The following is a 20,524-nucleotide window of genomic DNA, read 5'->3' as shown; positions in this document are numbered from 1 at the left end:
ATCCGTTTGCTTTGGAAATCACTTGTAAGACATACGGGCTGCCAATCAAAATGCGCAATGGCATTACAGTGGTAGTTCTGCCCTAAGAAAAATAATCTTAATTTTAGTGTGCCAGATTTATTTTAATAGAAATGATATATTAATAAAACAAACAAACAAAATCTAGTTAATTTTGGAATAATAATGACAGCAGTCAAAATGCAACAGCAGATCCTTGCCTAGCTTTCTGAGCAGATCACAATGCACACAAAACCCAGTTGAAATAATGAAATACCAAGCAATAAAAGCTCATGATACCTCAGAGCAAAGTGGCTCCACATTCATAACAAGTTCAGAACAAGAGATGGTCATGCCCCATGTAGTTATCTATTGCGCTTACCCGCAGAAAGCTGTCCAAGGAACCATTTTCCATATATTCAGTAACAATCATAACTGGTTTACCTGCAAAAACATTACAGTGGTCAGGTATTTCAAATGAACACGTGAATACAGCAAAAGAGGTATTTCAGAAACATGTCCAAATTTACCAAATACCAAGAATAATTTTACCTTTAAAATAGAAAGCAAAAAGATACATGTGCAAAAATCGCTGTGCCCACAATGTAATGGTGATTGCACTGAAAAAACAAAACAAAACAAAACAAAACAAAACAGAAGTGCTTCAGCATAAGCTGATACTATTTTTAGCAGGTGAAGCAACCTGCACTTTCAGTGCACTGTGCCTGATCCTGTAGTTGTGCAGAATGGTTGCATTTATGCAACGAAGCAAGTGTATTCTGCCAAGCACTTACCCAATGCTTCTTCCAGAAGGGAACTGGGCACAGGCTATGGAAGAGCCACAGCTTCTCTCCACAGGTGCCTTGGTCTGCACAATGGAGGGACAAGGGCTCTACCCCTGGGGCACAGTCAACACGTTCCCCAGATTATGAGGTACCTGAGAGCAGCAACACGCTCCCTAATGTAGCAGCCCTGTGTCTCTGAAAAGCCTCTCATATCTGAAAACTCATCTGGAGAGACTCAGATCAGTTTGTGGAACTGCTTCGTTTACCCTAAGTTATCTTGTAACATGCCCAAGGTTTTATATACAACTCTGACATGCTGGAGAGAAATGAACACAAAATTAATGTGATTATGGTGAAGTTTCCACACAAAGGTCATTGCCCTGCTAATATTTTATTCATTATGTGGATTTTACTATTTCATAATATTTTCTAAAGCTTTGATTATTTTCTCTTTGTGGTAGAAAGGTGGGTAGGAGCATGAAGTTATTTAAGGAGATGAATTATTATTTCACATATAATACAGGAAGACTTCTGACCATAAAAGCATGACGAAGGCCTGCATATTGTACAGTTGGTGATACTTAGCTTCAAAAATTGAACAGCATGAGACTTGAAGAAGTACTGGGTATAATTAAAAGCAAGAAAGCCATGAGAAAAGCAAATGGTAACAACACCTTTTTCCCCACCCCACACCCAAAAATACAACTTTCACCAAACAGAAATTCTTAAGAAAAACATTCACTTCAAAGAATTTGAAATTTATTTCAAGAACTTTTAGAAGAAAATCCCTTGTCCTCTTCGCATAGGTTAAGGGTTGAAATACTTTTCTTCTGCTCTGCAACTGACGCACTATACTGTGGGAGACATACTACTGGATAACACACTGTCATCCATTAAGTAGTGGGAACAAACTCTTTATTCAAAGCATTGATATCAAGTTATATAAGATATGGTACAGATAAAAGAGCTAACAATGTACAATCTAAAAGAAATTCTGTTGCTTGCTGTAAACAAGAAATATGCAGTGCAAGAAGTACCTTATGGCGTGCATGTAACATTAGCCCCAAAGCATTTCTGGTAATGCATAGAAAGTGCTGCTGGACCTTTAAGGTATAGGACAGTGCTCTGCTGGGGCTATCCAAAACTTTCCATAATAAATCCATATACTTAGAAAACAGGAGACAGTTGCCTGGTTTCTGTATAAACTCAATTTTATGACACATCAGAAGACTCAAATTAGAGTAAGAAGATCCGTCTTTCAAATTCTTAGGAGAGCATCTTCCCGACTTGCTCACTCATACTAAGAAAGCCCTAAGTGCAGGGTTTTGCTCGCATCCAGTTGGAAATGTGTCCATAATAAGAAGCATATGCTCTGAAGCAACATTGTGCACTTTTAAAAGCACACTCTGCATTCATTTATCAAAGCACAGCCGTTCATACACGATAACAACTTGTGTCAACAGTGTTGCTGAAATTTATTACACTAACAGGCTACAAATTGCTGTAAATTATTAGTAAACTAAGCAGAACATGTGTGCTGGTTATTAGGACTACTGCCTACTGAGTGCCTGGGAGACCAGCATAGCAGGAAAACTCAGAACCGAAATCAAACTGTAGTTGTATCTGGTGAGTGCCCCTCTCTCTTACTGCCAGCATGTCGTCAGGCAAATAACAGCCACTACAGCTGCAGAACTTCTCATACCAAGCAGTCCTGCTACAGGAATCGTGGCCATTGCATCTACTACGAGTTGCTTCTGAAGAGGTGCTTAGTATGAGAAGTGAGTTCACTGCTAAGGGCCACCTGTCAAAGGAGTTTAGTTAATGAAGAAAAGGTCACATTGCCTGCTTATCTGTATTGGGGGTGATCCAGCAAATGCTTTGCAGATTTTCTCTTAAGTTTGTATATAAACCAACACTTCTGAGTGTGATTTAATAGCCACCATGAAGGATACAAACACTTGATAATTTGTTATTACAATATACTGGTCTGGTTTAAAAAAATATAATAATAATAATAATAATTAAAACAAACAAATGAACAAACAAAAAAAAAGAAACAGCAAAACACAAAGAACAAAACCCACTTTCTTACCCTTCTATCACCTTAGTAAATGTTAGAGAAAAATTGATGATTATTGTTGCTTGCATTTATGCCATATGATTTTACCCAGAAAGTACTTCCAGAAGAGTTTTCTCAAGTCCCATATTGCTATTCCAGCTATCTGGAGAGGGGGATGAATCCCTGATGCTTATATTGACTTCAGCTGGGAATACTCAGATCTTGCTCTCTCATACTTGAAGGTGATAGACAGCTAGCACTCCCAAACACCCCTGAGACAGATAGCAAATATGCTGTGAGTACAGCCGAGGGGCAAACTTACTAATATTCTCCTATACAAGAATATATGAATACAGAATTAGCAATGCACATTTAAAAGCAGTGCAAAGAATCCTGAATGCAGAGCAGTAAATCATTTCTGAAGTGCCTCAGAAACAGAAAATGTAACAAAACAGATTTTAGCTCTGCTGTGTAGACTGACATTGGTGTTTCAAGAAATTCATGGATTGTAAATATAATTCTGACTGTACAAAGTGTGTGTCATTAGAAAACAGGAGATAACTTGAATTTATACAGGCAAATCTGGCAGCTCTTTCCCAATGGGAACTGTGAGGCATAAGTTGAATAATAATTTTTTAAATCTAAATCAGCAAAACAGTCTTGCATGAATAACACCTAAAGAAAACATTATAATTGTAACTGTTTCTTCATAACATATAGGGTTTTACTGCACTTTCATTAATTATTATTAAACATATATGTGTATATATATTTCTTTTACTTTGTTGCACTAAGCTGTGAAATTCTTTTGTGCCTTTTTTGTTTGTGAAATCTTGAACCACCCAATTTTAAAAAACAAGATTCTTTAGAAACAACAGAACCATCTACTTAAAAACAAACTGGGGTATACTCTAGTAAAACTGAAAGTGTCCTCAGCACACTCCAAGGAGCTCTTCATTCTAAAGAGCTGTTTTAACAGCAGTCCTCTGGGATGAACTAGAAAACGTGCTACGCACTTATTCTGCTCCCCTGAAGAATTTCAGGGCACTCCTGAATCTTTTTCATTTTTCAATTTTTTTTTAAGAATAACTCATATAAAGTTTTAATCTCCTACTTAACAATTACTACAGGACTTTGATCATTGAATATATTGCCTTGTGCTGCAATGGAAACAATGCAGATGAAGTCTCTGAATTTAGGTCTTTCAGAACAAGCTTAGATGTCATGCCTCTTTTCTAGTACCAACTATTTCTGTCTTTGTATCCCAAGATAGAGGCCAACCAGCAGCACAAGCAATGAGAGCCAGAACTCTCCTAAAGAAGGCAGCATCACAAGCAGGAGATCCCACCAGCTGCTTGTAAGATGAAGGGCATGTGGCTCTTGGCAGCTGGATGGAAGAGGCAACTGCAGCTGTCACAGGAGAGCTTACAAGAGCTTTAAGACCAACACCAGCATTCAGGAATGCCTGTTACGACATGATGTTATCTTATATAAAGTGGAGCTGGAGATGGTTCTTCAAATAGATTACCTTCCTGGACAAGTAATCTAAGTGTGGATAGTTTTCAATTACCATTTTGTCTCAGAAGAAACTGAGTTGTTATCATAAACATTGACAATATGCTTTAAAAACAAAGTAAAACATCCACAACCCAAAGGCAGATTTATAAAATGCCCATTAGCAAAAATATAAATATTAAAAAAGAAATAAGATTAATTTTATTACCGATAGCTTAAGTCTCAAGATGTTTTAGGATTTTTACTAAGAGGTATTATTCTGGAGGACCCATGCTGTTAGATACAGAATATCACACAGAATATTTTTCCTGCATGAAAACCATGTAGGAAAAATGTTACTTACATACTAGCATTTGTTCTGGTAGCCAGGTAGACTGCTCATTAATTTGTGCTGATTATAAAGTCTAATGATTTAGTTGAAAGCAGGACATATTGCTTCATTGCAATTAGGGAACCTTAGGACATCAGACTCCAGAACTCCTAACAGATTATCAGCAAGTGCCTCTTGGCCACTTTGTAGCAATTTATAGCTCCAGAGTATTAAATTGGTTCCTAAAATCTGCCAGTTCATTAGTTAGCTGCAATGTTCTTCAGAAATGCTCCTTTTTCTCCACATTATCTATATAATTTTCAAGCAGAGTATCTTTATTCCCCATTTTTCCTTATCTCATTAACCCAGGGTGCTGTTTTTAAGTCCTCAGCATCCTGAGAGCAGCAAGGCAGAGAAGGTCCTGCAGTTTCACTGCAGGCAATTGCCTCTGATACCTCTCTTTATTGGATCCATCAGCATGAGCTTCCACACGGGTAATTTTTTTCTCTGCTTTTGAGGAAATACAATACACATTGCAAAAGTCAAGCTATGTGTTTCTTTTGTTATCTCTTTTGAAGGATATTTGGTACACATTATCAAGTTTAGGACAAATGTCTCTGGAAGGATTTGCAGAGCATAAACACTGATGATTCACTCTTTTCCTCTCTTTTGCTCTTTCTCAAAAGATCAGAGGAAATAGTATAGATTGGAAGGGACCTTGGAAGGCCATCTTGTGACACTTCCCATACTAAACGGATGCCCCCCTCAAATCTTACTTTTAGTGACAACGCCCTCCAGTCGAATGATGTTAGGGTGGTCAAATTGTCCCATGATGCTTGCTTCTCCCAGGAAATCCCTCCTCTGTTTTTCTGTGTAGCCAACTTTCAGGGTTTTGATAGCCACTGAAATTTCCTTTTTAGAAGGCAGCTTTAAGCGCCCACTGCACACTTCTCCAAATTCCCCTAGGGGGAAAAAAAAAAAAAAAAAAAAAAAAGTGGAAAAAAAGACAAAATATTAAATGCAGTTACTTCAAGAGAGTTTAAGAAAGAAGGTACAATGTTCAGCCGAAGTCCCTGAAGTGCTATGTCTACTGAAAAACCACAGACCTGAGCTCAGAGGAGGCCTCCAGACCACTCACTACTTAACATTTCCCAGCTTCTTTTCTCTGGCTGTTACACTGGACAATGTCACTCATTTACACCGCATATTTAGATGACTGCAGAGCAGAGGAATGCATTAATGTCACCAGAAAATTCCTATTTTTTTTTCCAGTTGATGCACTTTGAGACAATAATAGGAGGTCAAACCGCTTAACAGAAAGTATCAGAATAGTTGTGCATCTTTGCAAACATTATATTAATTTTTACCAGAGACAGTTCAGTTCCCAATTATTTTTATTTCAGTTAAAATAGCAAGATAATTTATAAGGAATAAATTTGTCTACATAAACGCCTGATGGTAAAAGCAAGCCATACAGATTTCCTTTGTTCCACCATTATTCAGATGGATCTGTGTTAATATACACTCTCACTATGGGTCTATAGGACATGACAGTCCACCATGAATAATTGTGCCCACTGTGAATTGCATGAGATCCTTAAATAGAAAATGGCAGAGATTACCAAATGCCTACTTGTATACAATGTGGTTTATCCTTTGCTATGCAACAGTGAAGAGGAGACAAAACTTATCCTAGCGTTCAAATGAGCATGTATAAAGCATGTTAACAGATTGCTGGAAGAAAACGTCTCACTTGGAAATTTCTATATTTACTTAATGACACCAAACATATAAGAAAATTTCAGTATATCAAAAACCACTTGAGCTGACTTTTGATTCCCAATTATCCTCCCCCATCATCTTAGATTTCATATAATAAACTGAACATAGAGCAACCAAGTTAAAAACACATGAATAACTTTTTGATTTGTCTGAAAGACAAAATAGTTGAAATAATGAAAAATACGATACAAATGTAGAATAGATGAAATGTATGAGGGATATGAGTGCAAGAATTGCCCTACGTGTTTATTATATTTAGAGATAATAACGAAAAAAAGACACTGCACTGAACAGGAAAGTAAAGAAAGCATTTTTTCCTTTGTAGACAACAGAGGGTGTTGCTGGAGAGTTTTAACACATTTTCTGTCAATTAATGGGTATACTGTATTTTTTTTTTTTCCTTCAAAGTATGTAAGATCTAAATGGTATTTTGTCAAGTGGCCTTGTGCAGAAAGTTTGACTTGGAAAGCAACGAGCCCAATAAGTCTAAATCTAGGCAGCATCACTTTTATGCAAATTGTGATTTTTCTCTGGTTTTGTCAGTAAAACATAACAGAAAAAGTGATTACACTTTTTATATATGAGCTTCTTCCCAACTTTATGTTCAATAATTCTCAATGCACTAGCATTGCTTTATCTCTAAAGAACAAAGGCTTTTCGAGTTCATTTGCCCACAATAATATTCCCTTTACCTGTGCAGCTGACTGTTTACATTAAGCAACATCTGTGAAAAATAAAAGTATCCCAAAAGCATACAAATATGATAATTCTGATGAGCAAATTGAAATCATGTTACTCTTTGTGGATATAAAGCTCAAAAAAGTGTGATGGATTGGCATCTCTCTACTGAAATTCTCTGGCACTATTGACTTCAGAGATGATACCACACGGGATAGGTTTTAAAATTTACCTTCAATCCATTTGTTTATATATTACTGTACTTATCTGTAAATTTAAATTATTCTTCCATCAATTTGCCACCTATATGGTTGGCATTAGAGTCCATGTCCCATTAGGAGTATTGCAATTTAGGAAGGACGAAGGCAATAATAGCAATGACCAGAATCTTAAAAGCCAGGGCTGTGTATTCCTGTTCATAGCTCAGGGAATTGGGGCTGTTTATTTGTTTATTTACAAAGACTTGAGAAATGGGAGAAATTTTAATGGTTCTGGCATATCAAAGTAATGGTTATAAAATGGGCACTAACTCCTTTTTCAAGAGGCAAAAAAAAAAAAAAAAAAAGATGTAAATTAAATTAAAATAAAGTTAAGTTAGATCAGGAAAAAAAAAATCTACCACTAAGGACACTTGGAGAGCAGATTTATTTTTTTTTTTTCAAGAGAGGCTATGAACTCTTTTATCTTGGAGTTTGTAAAGAATTAGCATCTGTCAAGAAAGGTACCTAACAAGATCAGTTTTGGTCAAGGGCATGGACTTAATGACCTCTTGAGGTCACTTTTCAGATTTATTTTCTAAGGTTTCTCTGTCAGACAGATAATTTAACAAAAAAGCCCTGAACAAATGTGTCAAAGGGCAACAACCTTTCTCTGTTGGTAACCCATGCTAGAGTCAACAATAAATTGAAAGTCACCATATCTTATTACCAGTTGCAGAGCTGCTTCGTTTTCCAGGCATGATATTGTGCTATTAATGTAATAACCCAAAAATTAATAACAGGGCATATCTTGATATAAAATTGCACTTATATTACATCCACTATTTCTACTATTATTTGTAATTTCAGGCTGCCAAGACAGGCAAACGCTCAGAAAACGCATGATAAAATCTACTACTAGTACACTAATGAGTGTTGAGTTTCACCCAGACTTCTTAATTAAAAATATTCAACATGTAAGCTAAGATGACTGGTATGCTCTACCAAGAGCAAACACTTCAGTTCAAACACCAGCCTCAGCTCTATCATGCCAGAACACCACAAAGAGGAAGACAAGAGCATGTATTTAAAACAGGAGGAAAGGGGAAAAAAGTGTTTAAAATAAAGCCTCTTATGTTCAGATTTGTATTCCCTTTTCTCTATGCTTCAATTGTCCAAAAAGCTGTAACTCTCTAACCTCTTAAAACTGTTGGTCAGTTACTGTCAATAAAGAGTGTATCTGTGATTGCAGAAAGCAGTCTGGGCAATCAATCCTTCATTTCAGCCTGGAATCATAAATCTGGTATTTGTTTGGCTTTTGGGAAGGAAAAGGTTATGGCTGATGTCCATCAACATGGTCCTATTTAGCCATGGCTGCACAACTTAGAGCTTGGGGGAATCAGATTCCACAAGTGCCTGAAGGCCAGTAGATGCTACAGGAGACTGAAAATCAGACACTTTGTAGTGATGAAACTCCCTGGTGTCTGGGAACATGACATGAATTTACTTGCTTGGGAAAACAACAACAACAAAACCCATAATTCTTCATCAACATGTAAATATTGCCTTAGTTTCCAAAATTTTGAGAAGCATAAACTACTCTGAGTAAGCTGGAAGAAACTCAGCAGGCAATCTAAATATGTTTGCTTCCTTCATATACATGGCCATATGGACACAACATAAGTTTATCTGGCCAACACCCATAGCGATATGCAGTTACACTACTTTTTTTTCCCTGAAAATCACTACTATATGGTCCCAGAAATGGACTTGGGACATCTGTATGTAAAGAAACAGTATCTATCTCATCAGATACTGTTTTGGGGGAATAATACTTTGTGTATAAGTTGGAAGGTGGAAAAACTGGCACTGACTTTTAGAGATGACATTGATGGCTTTTTATGTAAAGCCTTTCTGAAGTGCTCATTTTTAATTATGCTACGCCCATAAACATTATGTATCCTGTCCTGCAGACTGATGAATCTATTTATATATGGAAAACAAATACATATTATTAGGAGGGCTACTTATGATATAAAGATCTCTCTTCAGATTTTTTTTTTTTTAATGGGCTGCTTACTGCATCAGTAAATGCTATTTGCCTTGCATTTAGTCCCAGGGGACAAGGAAAAGATGAATCTGTGAAATTGACTGCTCCATTAACTTAGCTTTGTTTTAAATAGTGATAGTACTGCTGTGCACAGACTGCCTCAGAGTTGGAGGGGCAGCTAAGTTGACTTTCACAAACCTTGTGAACCACAGTAATATTACAGCAATAAACCATACGACCTGAGACACTGCAAACCCTCGTGATAAGGTAACGCAGCTAACCCCAAAATGTTAGAAATACTTAGACAAACAAGATGCCACGCTACAAGTATATTTAAACTTTGAAAGAAAAGCACACGCATGCTCTAGTGTTCAGCGAAGTACAATCTTATGTTAATTCCAAATCAAGAAAGCATTTTCCGTAGTATTCTCCTGTGATCCAATTGGATTTAAACTTTTAAAGTGGTTTGCTGAACTGGATCCATAAAAACAATGAGCTTTTTTTTTTTTTTTTTTTTTAAAAAAAAAAAAAAAAAAAGGAAGGAATTATTGAAAAGAAAAACCTGAAAATGACCTGAGTTTTATTATGCTTAGCCTCTCACTAAAATCCCTTGTGTTTTTCTTGAGGTTCTTTTGGACAAGAGCATTTCCTTATTGCATATGAGCATGTTCTGAAAGCTATGTAAGCTGCCCTCTATTCTCTCACAGAGTTCTGGCTAAGGCTGTGAAAAACTATTTGGAGAAGTAACCCAGAATACCAAAATTACTTCTCTTGCTTGAAGATCTCATTACTTCTGTCATACTTGAATGCAGTTAAATGAATCCCTTCCTCTCAAATCTCTACCTTTTTATAATTTCATTCACACTTGCATTTGTAAAGGAGAAGGCAGGAAAAAAGTCCTTCACGCAAGTACGTCATTGACTCAAGTAAGAGACAGAAAATGCCTTTCTGCACTGGGGGAGGAAGGAAGGTGGTGCTCCTGCAGAATCAGCCTAGGAGGAACTCACCACTGTTCAGCGTCTTCCGTTGTGCTCCGAATACATGAGCTACCACATGTAGAACATGAGGGCAGCATGAAGTGATGCTACAAATGCATTTTGGAAGCTCGTACCACTGCATAACCCGCTTTTCATCTGTGCTTCCCCTTCCAATTCCTATCCTTGATGACTATTAATAGGAAACGCTAACTGTAAACCCACATGTAGAGTTTAGGCTGCATGAAACTAAGCCACGGGCTCCAAACAGACGGCTTTATAATGTATACTAAGTCCCAGCTTAATATATGCAGAGGACCTACAGGTTTTGCCGTTGAACCTACCAACACTGTCACTGGAGTAGAACATAGGGACTTATTTTTAAACTGCCAATGTTTTTTAGAACATTTAGAACTTTTAGGACAGCTTTTTTGAAGCTTCTTAGAAAATGATTCCTCCATTTTCAGAGCTCACATTTGTCCAGTTTTGGTTTACCTCTCATTTTCACGTGCACTTGGAGCTAAAAATATGTCCAAAAATGAGTTATAAAGTAGGATATATTGTTGATTCTTAGAGATTTGCTTTCTGCATTCATACACTCTACAATGCAAGTTTAGGAAGTGTACATTTGTGAATGAAGACTCCTTAAAAACTCACAGTGAAATATACTGCTCTTGGACTTAGCTTTTCAATAACACCCTTCTCTATCTATACTCATTCTCTATTGTGTGGTAAGCAGAGCTCTGCTGCCTTTACTGAAGATGATGGAGAACAGTGCACTCTTGTGGGGCAAAATTAAAACCAGCAAGAACCAAATCTATCTTTTCTGAAAACAATCTAAGTTCCTACAAGCAGCTGAGTAGCTGCAGTAAGAGAGAGTGAATAGTGTTTCATTTCACTGGGCTATTCAGAAGATACACTGAGCACAGAAGCTTGCTTCTACATTTTTTTTTCCAAATGAATATCTTTTGCTGTGCACTAGGAGTCTGTCTCTCTCACATCTCATGATTTTAATTCAAATAGTAAATTTAGAGAGAAGCAAAAAAAAAATCAATAATAAAAGAACTAGTAATTTTCAATGGATTAAAAATCAATAGTACTTCTCTCATAAATGCTTTAATTTAGCAGGAAAGCTAACACTTCATGATCATCTGGCTCAATGAGACAATCTGCCACTTCACTTCAAGAAGCAAGCAGCACGCAACCTGTCAAGAGCTCCATTCTGCATTGCAACATGGACAACTCGATGTGATGAGGCTTTCCGTAATCTGGCTCCTCTGCTACAAAATCTGCTCATTTCAACAGTTTGTTTTCAGTAAACCCAACAGTCTATGGCGTCTGCATGGCCCAGACAACCGGTTATCAGACAGACAACCCTTTCCTGCTAAATCAATAATTCAAATCCAAAGCAGTGACCAAAATCAATCTAATGGCCAAAGGTCACTGCAGTCTGATGGATGTGTGGTGACTGGTATGAAATGAGTTTGTGCTTTCACTCAAGGCATAATAGTCACCATTCCATTTAAGGAAAATATAGAAAGCATCTTCGCAGTTGATACCTTTTTCTGTGCTGACAGATTTTAAAGAGAAACACACAAGTGAGTCTGAAGTCTCTTTTCGCTCTTAACCATACTGCATCCAAGAGTGAGCTGTGTGCTGTCATTTGAAAAATGGTCTAGTTACTTGCTTTCTTTGGGAAAAAAAGTAGATGTGTGTGCTACTAACTATTCATATGTATGGAAGTCAGCTATAAATATGATTTAGGAAGTTGCAGACCTTTGAAAATTTCCTTTCCAGTCACAAGTATAAAATCAAAGATGTAAAACAGTACACACAGTAAAAAGATATCTTAGGTTCAATGTATCTGATGGTCATTACCTGCTCCAACAACTTTATCAATTGATATATTGGAAGCATCTAGTTCCTTGGCAAATTCATGTACAGCTTGATTGGGATCTTCATATGTATGTGGATCTACGTAAGTTCGCAGGCCTGGGAGTTTTACTGTGTAAAAACAAATTCAGAGAGAAAATGTTACTTAGACTTAACTAATCCTTCTAAAGAAAGCAAATGAGACAACAGAAACCCAAACAATAGCAGAAAAAAGTACACTGCTTCTTCACATACCAAACAGCGTTTGATGACTCTCCACAAATCTTAATATAGAGTGAAACTGAAGCCATTGATGTAGTTATTGCATAGAAGTTTGAAAAACACTGCACTTGCCATATTTGCTTGTCAAATACTAAAATACTACCTGCCCCTCCCAGCTTGCTCTGTTTAGATGTTGCCTGATTTTTTTTTTATTTTGTATTTTTAAGAACTGCAATGAGACATAAAACTAAATGGGTCATGCTACAGTCAACCTGAAAAGTTCTCAGGAATATACTACAGAGAGCACTTGAATTCACACTTTTTCTTTCTGATTCCTCCAGCAAGATGTATAAGAAAACTACACATGAACGCTTCCGCCCCCCCCCCCAGTTCCTATGTTAATACTGTACGAGGATGGTAGCCACATTAAAGTTGGGATCTAGCGCTGTTACCCTAGCATTGATGCCATTATTTTGTCCCCTTGAACAATCCCCTTGCCAGAGGTTCCTCTGTTTGCCAGAGGCGAGCACTGGTTCTAATGACCGAATGATTTTAAAGGTGGTTTCAAGCTGTCCACATCTCCTCCTCCAGCAGGATTGGAAGCAGAAGCATATTATCATTTCCAACCCTTCTCTCCACAAAGATGCTGAAAGTAAACCATTCCACCTCCCCGGCTCAAGCCCATGCTTGTGCTCATACCTGGTAACTTGTGTTTGCCTCTGAATTCATTTTAGAAAGCAAAGATATTTCTCTAAAAAATAGTGAAATACCCAGTACATCTGTCTTGATGTTTGCTGCTTCTACCACAAAACCTGAGCTCCTGGCTGGACATGTATTTTGGCTTTTCCTAACTGAATCAGTTGGTTGTGTAAAAGATATTAACTCCTCCTCCAAACATTGCCTTAACCCACCTAGTAATATCCTTTTCAGCTTGGCATGATTATCCTGCACCCAACTGTTGAGTGCTAGCATACTTAAACACAATTTGTTGTGGCTTGACAGATGGGAAAAAATACCTTTCTACCATTAGTTAGAGCTTGCCATTGTTTTGTCAAACAATCCCAAGCGTATGTGGAAAAAAAAATCCATTTTATGGAGATTTATTGGCCTCAGAATCGACAAAGAAATAATGAAACCGAGTTCCCAAGCTAATTGCCACAAAAAAACAAAGCAAACTAAGAACCCCGCTCTTAACTGAAGGGCTGCGTGTGTGCAGCATTAAATGCTGAGCGTGTTTCCTTCAAGAGTCTGATGATTACAGAATTACTTGCAAGTAAAACAAAAAGTAATTGGCTGTATATTGCTGTTGGTTAAAAACCTTGTAAATGCTCCTTTCCGTCCATGCTGAATGTACGTTACTGGCTCCCTCATACCCCCAATAAAAATAACAACAATTAAAACCTTCTGCTCTGTGGGGATTTTGGCTGCAGATTTTTAATGCTGACCCCAGAGGTTCCCAAGATCAGGTGATGGTGACTGCAAGGAGAATAATCCCTTCACACCAATAATTAAGGGCAGCCTGTATAGTAACTGGGTTCTGTCATGAAAAACAGATAATAAACACATGCACATGTGTTAAGCTGTACTACTTTACAGCTCATTCTGTGCAAACATAATAATTTACATTTTCATTTTACCAGCATGAATTGCCCTAAGGGTAGCAAAAAAATAAAAAGGGTCTAGCCAAAGAAGGCAAAGGGAGAGGATCTGAGGAGGTGAAACACATTTTTGCTCCTTTGAAGTAATATTATAGGATTTGTAATAAGGCTGCAGGGAATAGTTCATGGCTGGAGCCTTTTTTAAAGTAATTCAGAATAAACTGACTGAAATAAACCAGCTGCTGTATTTGAGATGCTGAAAGTTTACGACAGCCAGGGAAGTTACTTTACCAATTTTTAGTTCATAGGAGCTATTTTCTTATTCTTTGAGGAAGACTAGTTTAGCAGAATAATAAAGTTTCAACAGCCAAATGCATACATACACACAAATTCTAACAGATAAACGTCTGCAAAATCAATAAATCATTTTCAATATTTTCTAACAAAAATACCAGATTCATGATCAGCTCTGCTTTGACTACACAGTGGATCAGCATGGTGCTGCTCAGAAAACAGTACATAAATATCTAAAGCCAAATTAAAAGGAATTTAATCCACAGGAATTTAACTGCACTGACATGTTTAAGAATAGTGATTGCAACTTTCCATTGTGTGGGAGTAAGGAGAGCAAACTCTGACCTGTTATTTGTCTTCAACACTTTTTTTACTGGCTGCTTTTATTTTATAACCTCATTAAATTTGGATGATGAAGCATTAATTCTATGGGCCACATGTAACCGTACAGATTTATTTTTTTTCAGGCTAGTTGGTTAGCTGTAGATGGGCTGCATAAGGGAAACCCGTGGCTATGGCTTGCATATCCCTTGACAGTGCAGGGGACGGAGCACACATTTGTGGATACAGCTCTCTGGAGATAAAGAAGGGCTCCTAACTTAAAATAATAATAATACGAACAGTCAGAGAACAGTTATTCCACTGCCACTGGGATTAGGAAGCAGTTCTCATTTCCAACTACTGCTGGTAAATCCCTTATTAAAATGTTAATTCAATTATATTTGGTGGGGAGGCATATTTGGGGGGTTGGGATGCTGACACCAGTGGCTGTCTTCTTGAGGGTGGTATGGAGTCACTGTCATGTACAAAAGGATATGCACGAAAGGAAAATGCTTCAGCATAAACCACATTAAACTTACAATATGCTAAACAATAGAAATATACAGTTCAATGTGGTTTACACAGTATAGCAGGGTTCTTGGCTGGAGCTGAAGCAGCTTTAAAGACTAACTGATGCTTCTTATTAAAGGCATGCTCATTAGACACCAAGAATTCTGTGGGTGGAAATAAAGGAGTTTCCAGTCCTGGTGTTTATGAATGGCACTGTCTGCTCTGTGCAAAGATGAAAAAATCAAAATGCAGTGATTAAAAAAACATGAATTTTCTCCCATTCCTAATCAGGAGTTTTAAACCATCACCTTCCTCTCCCTTAAACTTCTCCTCCAAAATTAATTCATTCCTATTTTGAAGAGGTTATGGGCAGAGCTTTGATTGTGACCTTGTTTTCGCAATCCACAACTCCTCTGCTGTGGAAAAGCACTGCCGGGTTATTCACCTCACAGACCTAGGCATGGAGAGGAGCTGCCACACTGCAGCAAGACCTCTTCCTCCAACTATGGTCATAGCAAGTGACTTCTTCTGGGTAACCACAAAAAAGTCTTGGGCTTAGAAAATCAGTTCCTCCCTCAAGCACTTCCTGGATGGGACCTTGCTGCATGCTGTTCCTTTCACAGGACGCAGCCGAATGACCCAGGAATGAAGGGACATTTAGCCTCAGCAAAAATGGGTATGAAAAAATCAAAAATGGATATGCTTTGGGTTTGGCTTTGGGAGAAGTTTCAAGAGTAACCCAGATTCCTCAGGATGAGCATTAACTATTTACATTTTTTGTGATTCCAAGTCAGCAGAAAGGCTCTCTTCCTAGCTGCGGGTGAGACCCACAGAAAGCACAGACATATGCACTCTGGCAAGTGGAAAATCAGGTCTTGAACAAAACATAATCATAAAGAGAGCTGGATTAAGAAATCCCATTAATTTGTGGGATGTTTGTTTAGTAGTTATTCTTAATCTAAGAAGCTACTCCAAATCACTTTTCAGCCTATGCTTACAACAATTCCCAGATAAATTTATTATCAGGTCACCTTTGTTAAGCAAGCAATTTTCATGGTCCCTTCAGCAGTCATCAAGACCCATTTCATTGATTTTATATTTAGCTTTGAGAAAAAATGTCATTGCTTAGATGTTATACAGTTGATAAGGAGGAAGTTGAAGTTACACTCTGCATTTCAGTAATGCACAGCAGAATCAATATCATATTGCTAACCACATACCTTGTTTGAACATAGACTGCAATGTTTTGCTCATTACTAACCTGAACATAAATGAATGAATCTGAGGCTAAGACTGATTGTTTGGGGAAAATCTGCTTACTCACAAGAGAAGAGATAATTCTCTTCCCAATTTCACTCTGGTTTAAGTGAGTTATGGCTTTTTTCTTTTGCCCTTTTTTTTGAAAAACAACAATTATCTAGGGGATGAATTCAAAAGATCTGAAAGCATTAGAAGGCTTCAGTAACTTACAATGGCCGTTCCCAAAATGTAGTCTTTTCTCATCAGCACCATGTTTAGACTTCTTGTATCCACAGAATCTAGAAGCAATAGAGGGGAAAAAAAATGAATATAGAGAATTGTATACGTTAACTGCAGGTGGAAAAAGAATAAAATGTTTTTCCTCCACAATTAAATGCCTGTTTGAAAGTTTAATGATATTTACATTCTCTGTACCCTATAGAGGCATGTTATGTTCTCAGGGAATTTGAGGAAATTGGCTAATGAGAGGATTTGTTGATTTTTGACCCCTACAGTTTAATTTTACAATTGCCTAAGAATGTGTTTATAGCATTTTTTAACAACTGCTGCATGATTGGGGTTAGTGGGCTCATTACCTAGCATAAAGCAGTGCTCAGAGCTCCAGGGGCAGCAGACAAAGGAGAAGGTGCAAACCAGCCACGCTCCCCCTGACGATGCCTGATTTGCCATGCTCATCAAGGCCCCACAAGGAAATGCAGGAAGGAGTAAATGTGCAAAACAGAGGACAAACTAACCTCCCAATCAGGACGTACACCACAACCGTAAGGAGAATGATGGCAACTGCGGCTGAAATGGCAATCATTACCACCTGGCTATTCTCACTGGAAATGGAGAATGCTGAAAAGTTAACACAAAAATATATAAATAACCCCCCACGCACAAAACATTAATTACACCACAACTGACACTCATATAGGGAACAGACAGATTGAGTCATCACTATATAGCATTTGGTTTCCTGCCAAATATTTAATCTGTGAGGTAATTTTTCATCAGACAAATAAATACAAGGGAAGAAAATGAAAGAAATCTTTTCTTTGAAAATTTACATGAGTTGTTGCTCCTACTGCTGATTTTTACTATTGCTGATTGTAGTAACAGCTGTTAAACTGATTCTTACACATACATTTATACACAGAAACATACATACCATGACACACATATTGTTTTGTTACAGACAATAAGGAATTTTTCCTCTGTAAGAAATCCCAGCCAGTAGATAATAACCAACCTTACTCTCACTTCCATGTGATGGAAAGTGTTTTAAGGAATTAGGCATTGCAATTAAACCTAACAGTATCACTGAAGCACAGATTCTACCTACGTATACAAGACTTATCTAGGTTAATCAGTGCCTATAGAAGAAAAGAAGGGCTTTTTTCTCCTTACTGTGGATACTTCGCTGCAGTGCCTAAGCCCGGCCTTGGGCACACTAGGCTGCCATAGACTGGACACCTTTAGAGCTTTGGTATGGTGAAGCATCTTCTGTAGACACCTATCTATCTTTGAGTAAGCAGAATTAGGCTTCTCACCATAACATTTCAAGTTAGTTGTACACAGTGAGGTGAAAGATAGCCCTCCTGTTTCCCATAAATTGGGCAGTTTGTTTGTGTGATGCCTGGTCACACCTGTCCCCATGGGGAGAACCGCACTTGTGTTGCTATGACATGGCAGCAGTTAACTCAGTTATGTGAGTTGGTGTTTATCTGTATAATTTGTGTGTTCTTTATTGAGATACATGCAATGCTCTCTGCTGACACCTTCCACATTTTAGGTTAGTTACTCTACCTTTTCTCCCTTTTTCTTTTATCTTTTTAAACTTCTATTTTAAAATTACTTTAAAAGCTCATCAACTTCCAAGTTATGATATCTTTTATCATCACAACTGATTTCTTCTCCTTGTTGTACTCTGTCCTATTGTGAGTTTCATCCATTATGCCAATACTGCATGTAATCATAAAAGTAATTGTTATTATTATTATTATTTTCCTTAAACAAGGACCTCATTTATTTGATTTCCAGAAAGCTGAGGTGGGGGAAGAATAAGGGGAAAAATGAAATACTTAAAATATCTCAAAAACACATAGATGTTAAATGCAAGACCAATTGGCTCATGCTTCTCTTCTTAGTTAAGAATTTATTTTAGCAGAACATTTCTCACACCATGGGTTCTCAAGCCTTAGCATGAGTACATGAAAAAGCCTTACGAGTCCATATCAGAATTATAGTCCTGAGTTGTCTTACAACTCTAAACAGCAGATACAACTCTGCCTGCCTTCCAAAAATTAAACAGTCTTTAATTATGCAGCATCAGCCTACATTGGTAACTGGTTACCTAAACAAAGGCAGACTTTTTGATGCATTAAGCCACTTTCACCTTCTAGCAAAGAGAAGGTCTGATTTACTACATAGTACCAAGTGATGAGAATGTAACAATTAGGATGAAGAGCACCATTACTTTCTGATGTAACAACAAAACTGGTGAAGAATACCAATAAGGTCATCAGGTAAGCAAGTGCTACTATCTAGGCATTAGAGAAAAGAAAAAGGCAAGAAAATCTAGCAAGAGAGAGAAGGGAGTCAAACCACCCAGCTCTGGGACCAGCAGCTTAACTGAGTGCATTAGTTTCACCTCAAAGCTGCACAGCAGACATCAGCTGCACAGAAACATAGAGAATTATACCTTGACCCACTGGAGTAATGGACCAATATAATATTAATTCTTTTGGGGCACAAGGTTTAAAGTCCATAGGGTCCAGGCCACAAACTGAATAGGTATTATACCTAGCCCTCCCTCAATGGGATTTGCAGCCTAGGAAGGTATTGATTCTGGCATCAGGCTGCAGTAGGGTACAGAATGGAAGAAAATAACACCTGTGACATTTGTGGTATATTCTTTACAGCATATTTCAATTTTAATGATAAAACATAAAGTTATATAGTAATGCTACCCAGAAAGACACATCATAAATAGTAATGAGTTGCATTTACTAAACCAGAAAGGGAATGAAAAGAGCCACTCAAATCAGTCAGAAACTGGCCAGGGAGTCAATTTAAACCATTTGAACAAATACATACAATCTGGACTGGTTTCAAATTCAAACTTGCGGCTGTTTGTCCCATATCCAGCTGCAGTTCGGGCTCGAATTTGGAAGACGTAGGTGGTATCAGGTTTGAGGCCACTGATAGTAACGTTGGTGCCCTTAGCTCTCAGAATAGTATAGCTTGTCTCTTGTTCCTGCTTTTGGGAAAAGAAATTATCAGATTACAACCACACCCTAAGAAACAGAAACAAGAGGTGCTCAGTACAAAATGACTACAAATCACCCGGAGAGCACTGGCATATTTTTTGAATATTTATAGCCTGACAAATGCTTGCACAGCCATTCATTTCCAATCAACTAAAAATCTGTTGATTAGCAAGAAATCTAAATCATTAGAGCTCCTACGGCCTTGCACTGTAAATCAAATACTAGACGTGCTGAGCATACGACATTTCATTAAATGGCTTTGTACCATTTTGTCCATACCCTGTAATACAACAAGAAAAATGAAGATTACAATTTTATTTAAAAACCATAAAACAGATTTGCCTACTGCACTCAACTGGAAGTTGTAACAGGCCAATTTAGAGCTTTTAGGGCCCTGCAGAGCTATTGCAGGACTCAGTTTTTACTACTTCGTGTTTTACAAGACAGTGTGTACCCTTGTAACAGTCAGAACAGCAGTCTGCTCAGACTCCTTACCCGAGCTCTGTGAACAGGCTAATATAACCAGTTTACTATTATGCCATAAAAACTATGAGCCTGATGCGTCAGTCCTCATTTGGGCAAAACCCCACTGAACTTGTTCTTGAACACGTCTAGGGCTTCAGTAGCCAGGAAGGACACGCATATTTGCTCCATATGTTTTTTTGCTGAAGAACAAGGGGAGCATCCAGTACAGACGATATTCTCACAAATAGACACATATTTCTGACATACTAATTTTTTATATGAAATAAGAAATAGAAGACTTCATAACTTAGTAAGTTTGGATACCTTTCATACTGCGTAAAAAGCTAATTATGACAAAAGTATGTCTCAGTCCCCCTCTAAGCA

At 37.6% G+C, this 20,524-nt stretch overlaps 1 protein-coding gene across 1 annotated transcript in view; it reads right to left on the bottom strand.

The window, feature by feature from the left end:
- The window catches only part of EPHA3 (EPH receptor A3), a 215,426-nt gene that overhangs the window by 30,921 nt on the left and 163,981 nt on the right, over window positions 1-20,524 (bottom strand). Inside the window, exons 7-12 of the mRNA XM_032198984.1 lie at window positions 19,503-19,665; window positions 17,159-17,261; window positions 16,635-16,702; window positions 12,226-12,351; window positions 5,443-5,628; window positions 380-441 (exon numbers count right to left, since the gene is read on the bottom strand). Of these exons, the coding sequence (XP_032054875.1) occupies window positions 380-441; window positions 5,443-5,628; window positions 12,226-12,351; window positions 16,635-16,702; window positions 17,159-17,261; window positions 19,503-19,665 (708 nt within the window). The remainder of the gene's footprint in view (window positions 1-379; window positions 442-5,442; window positions 5,629-12,225; window positions 12,352-16,634; window positions 16,703-17,158; window positions 17,262-19,502; window positions 19,666-20,524) is intronic.

This window comes from Aythya fuligula, chromosome 1 (genome assembly GCF_009819795.1).
Source record: "Aythya fuligula isolate bAytFul2 chromosome 1, bAytFul2.pri, whole genome shotgun sequence".
In the NCBI taxonomy this organism is placed as follows: domain Eukaryota; kingdom Metazoa; phylum Chordata; class Aves; order Anseriformes; family Anatidae; genus Aythya; species Aythya fuligula.
Note: the sequence above shows the minus strand (reverse complement) of the source record. Positions and strands in the feature narration are given on the sequence as shown.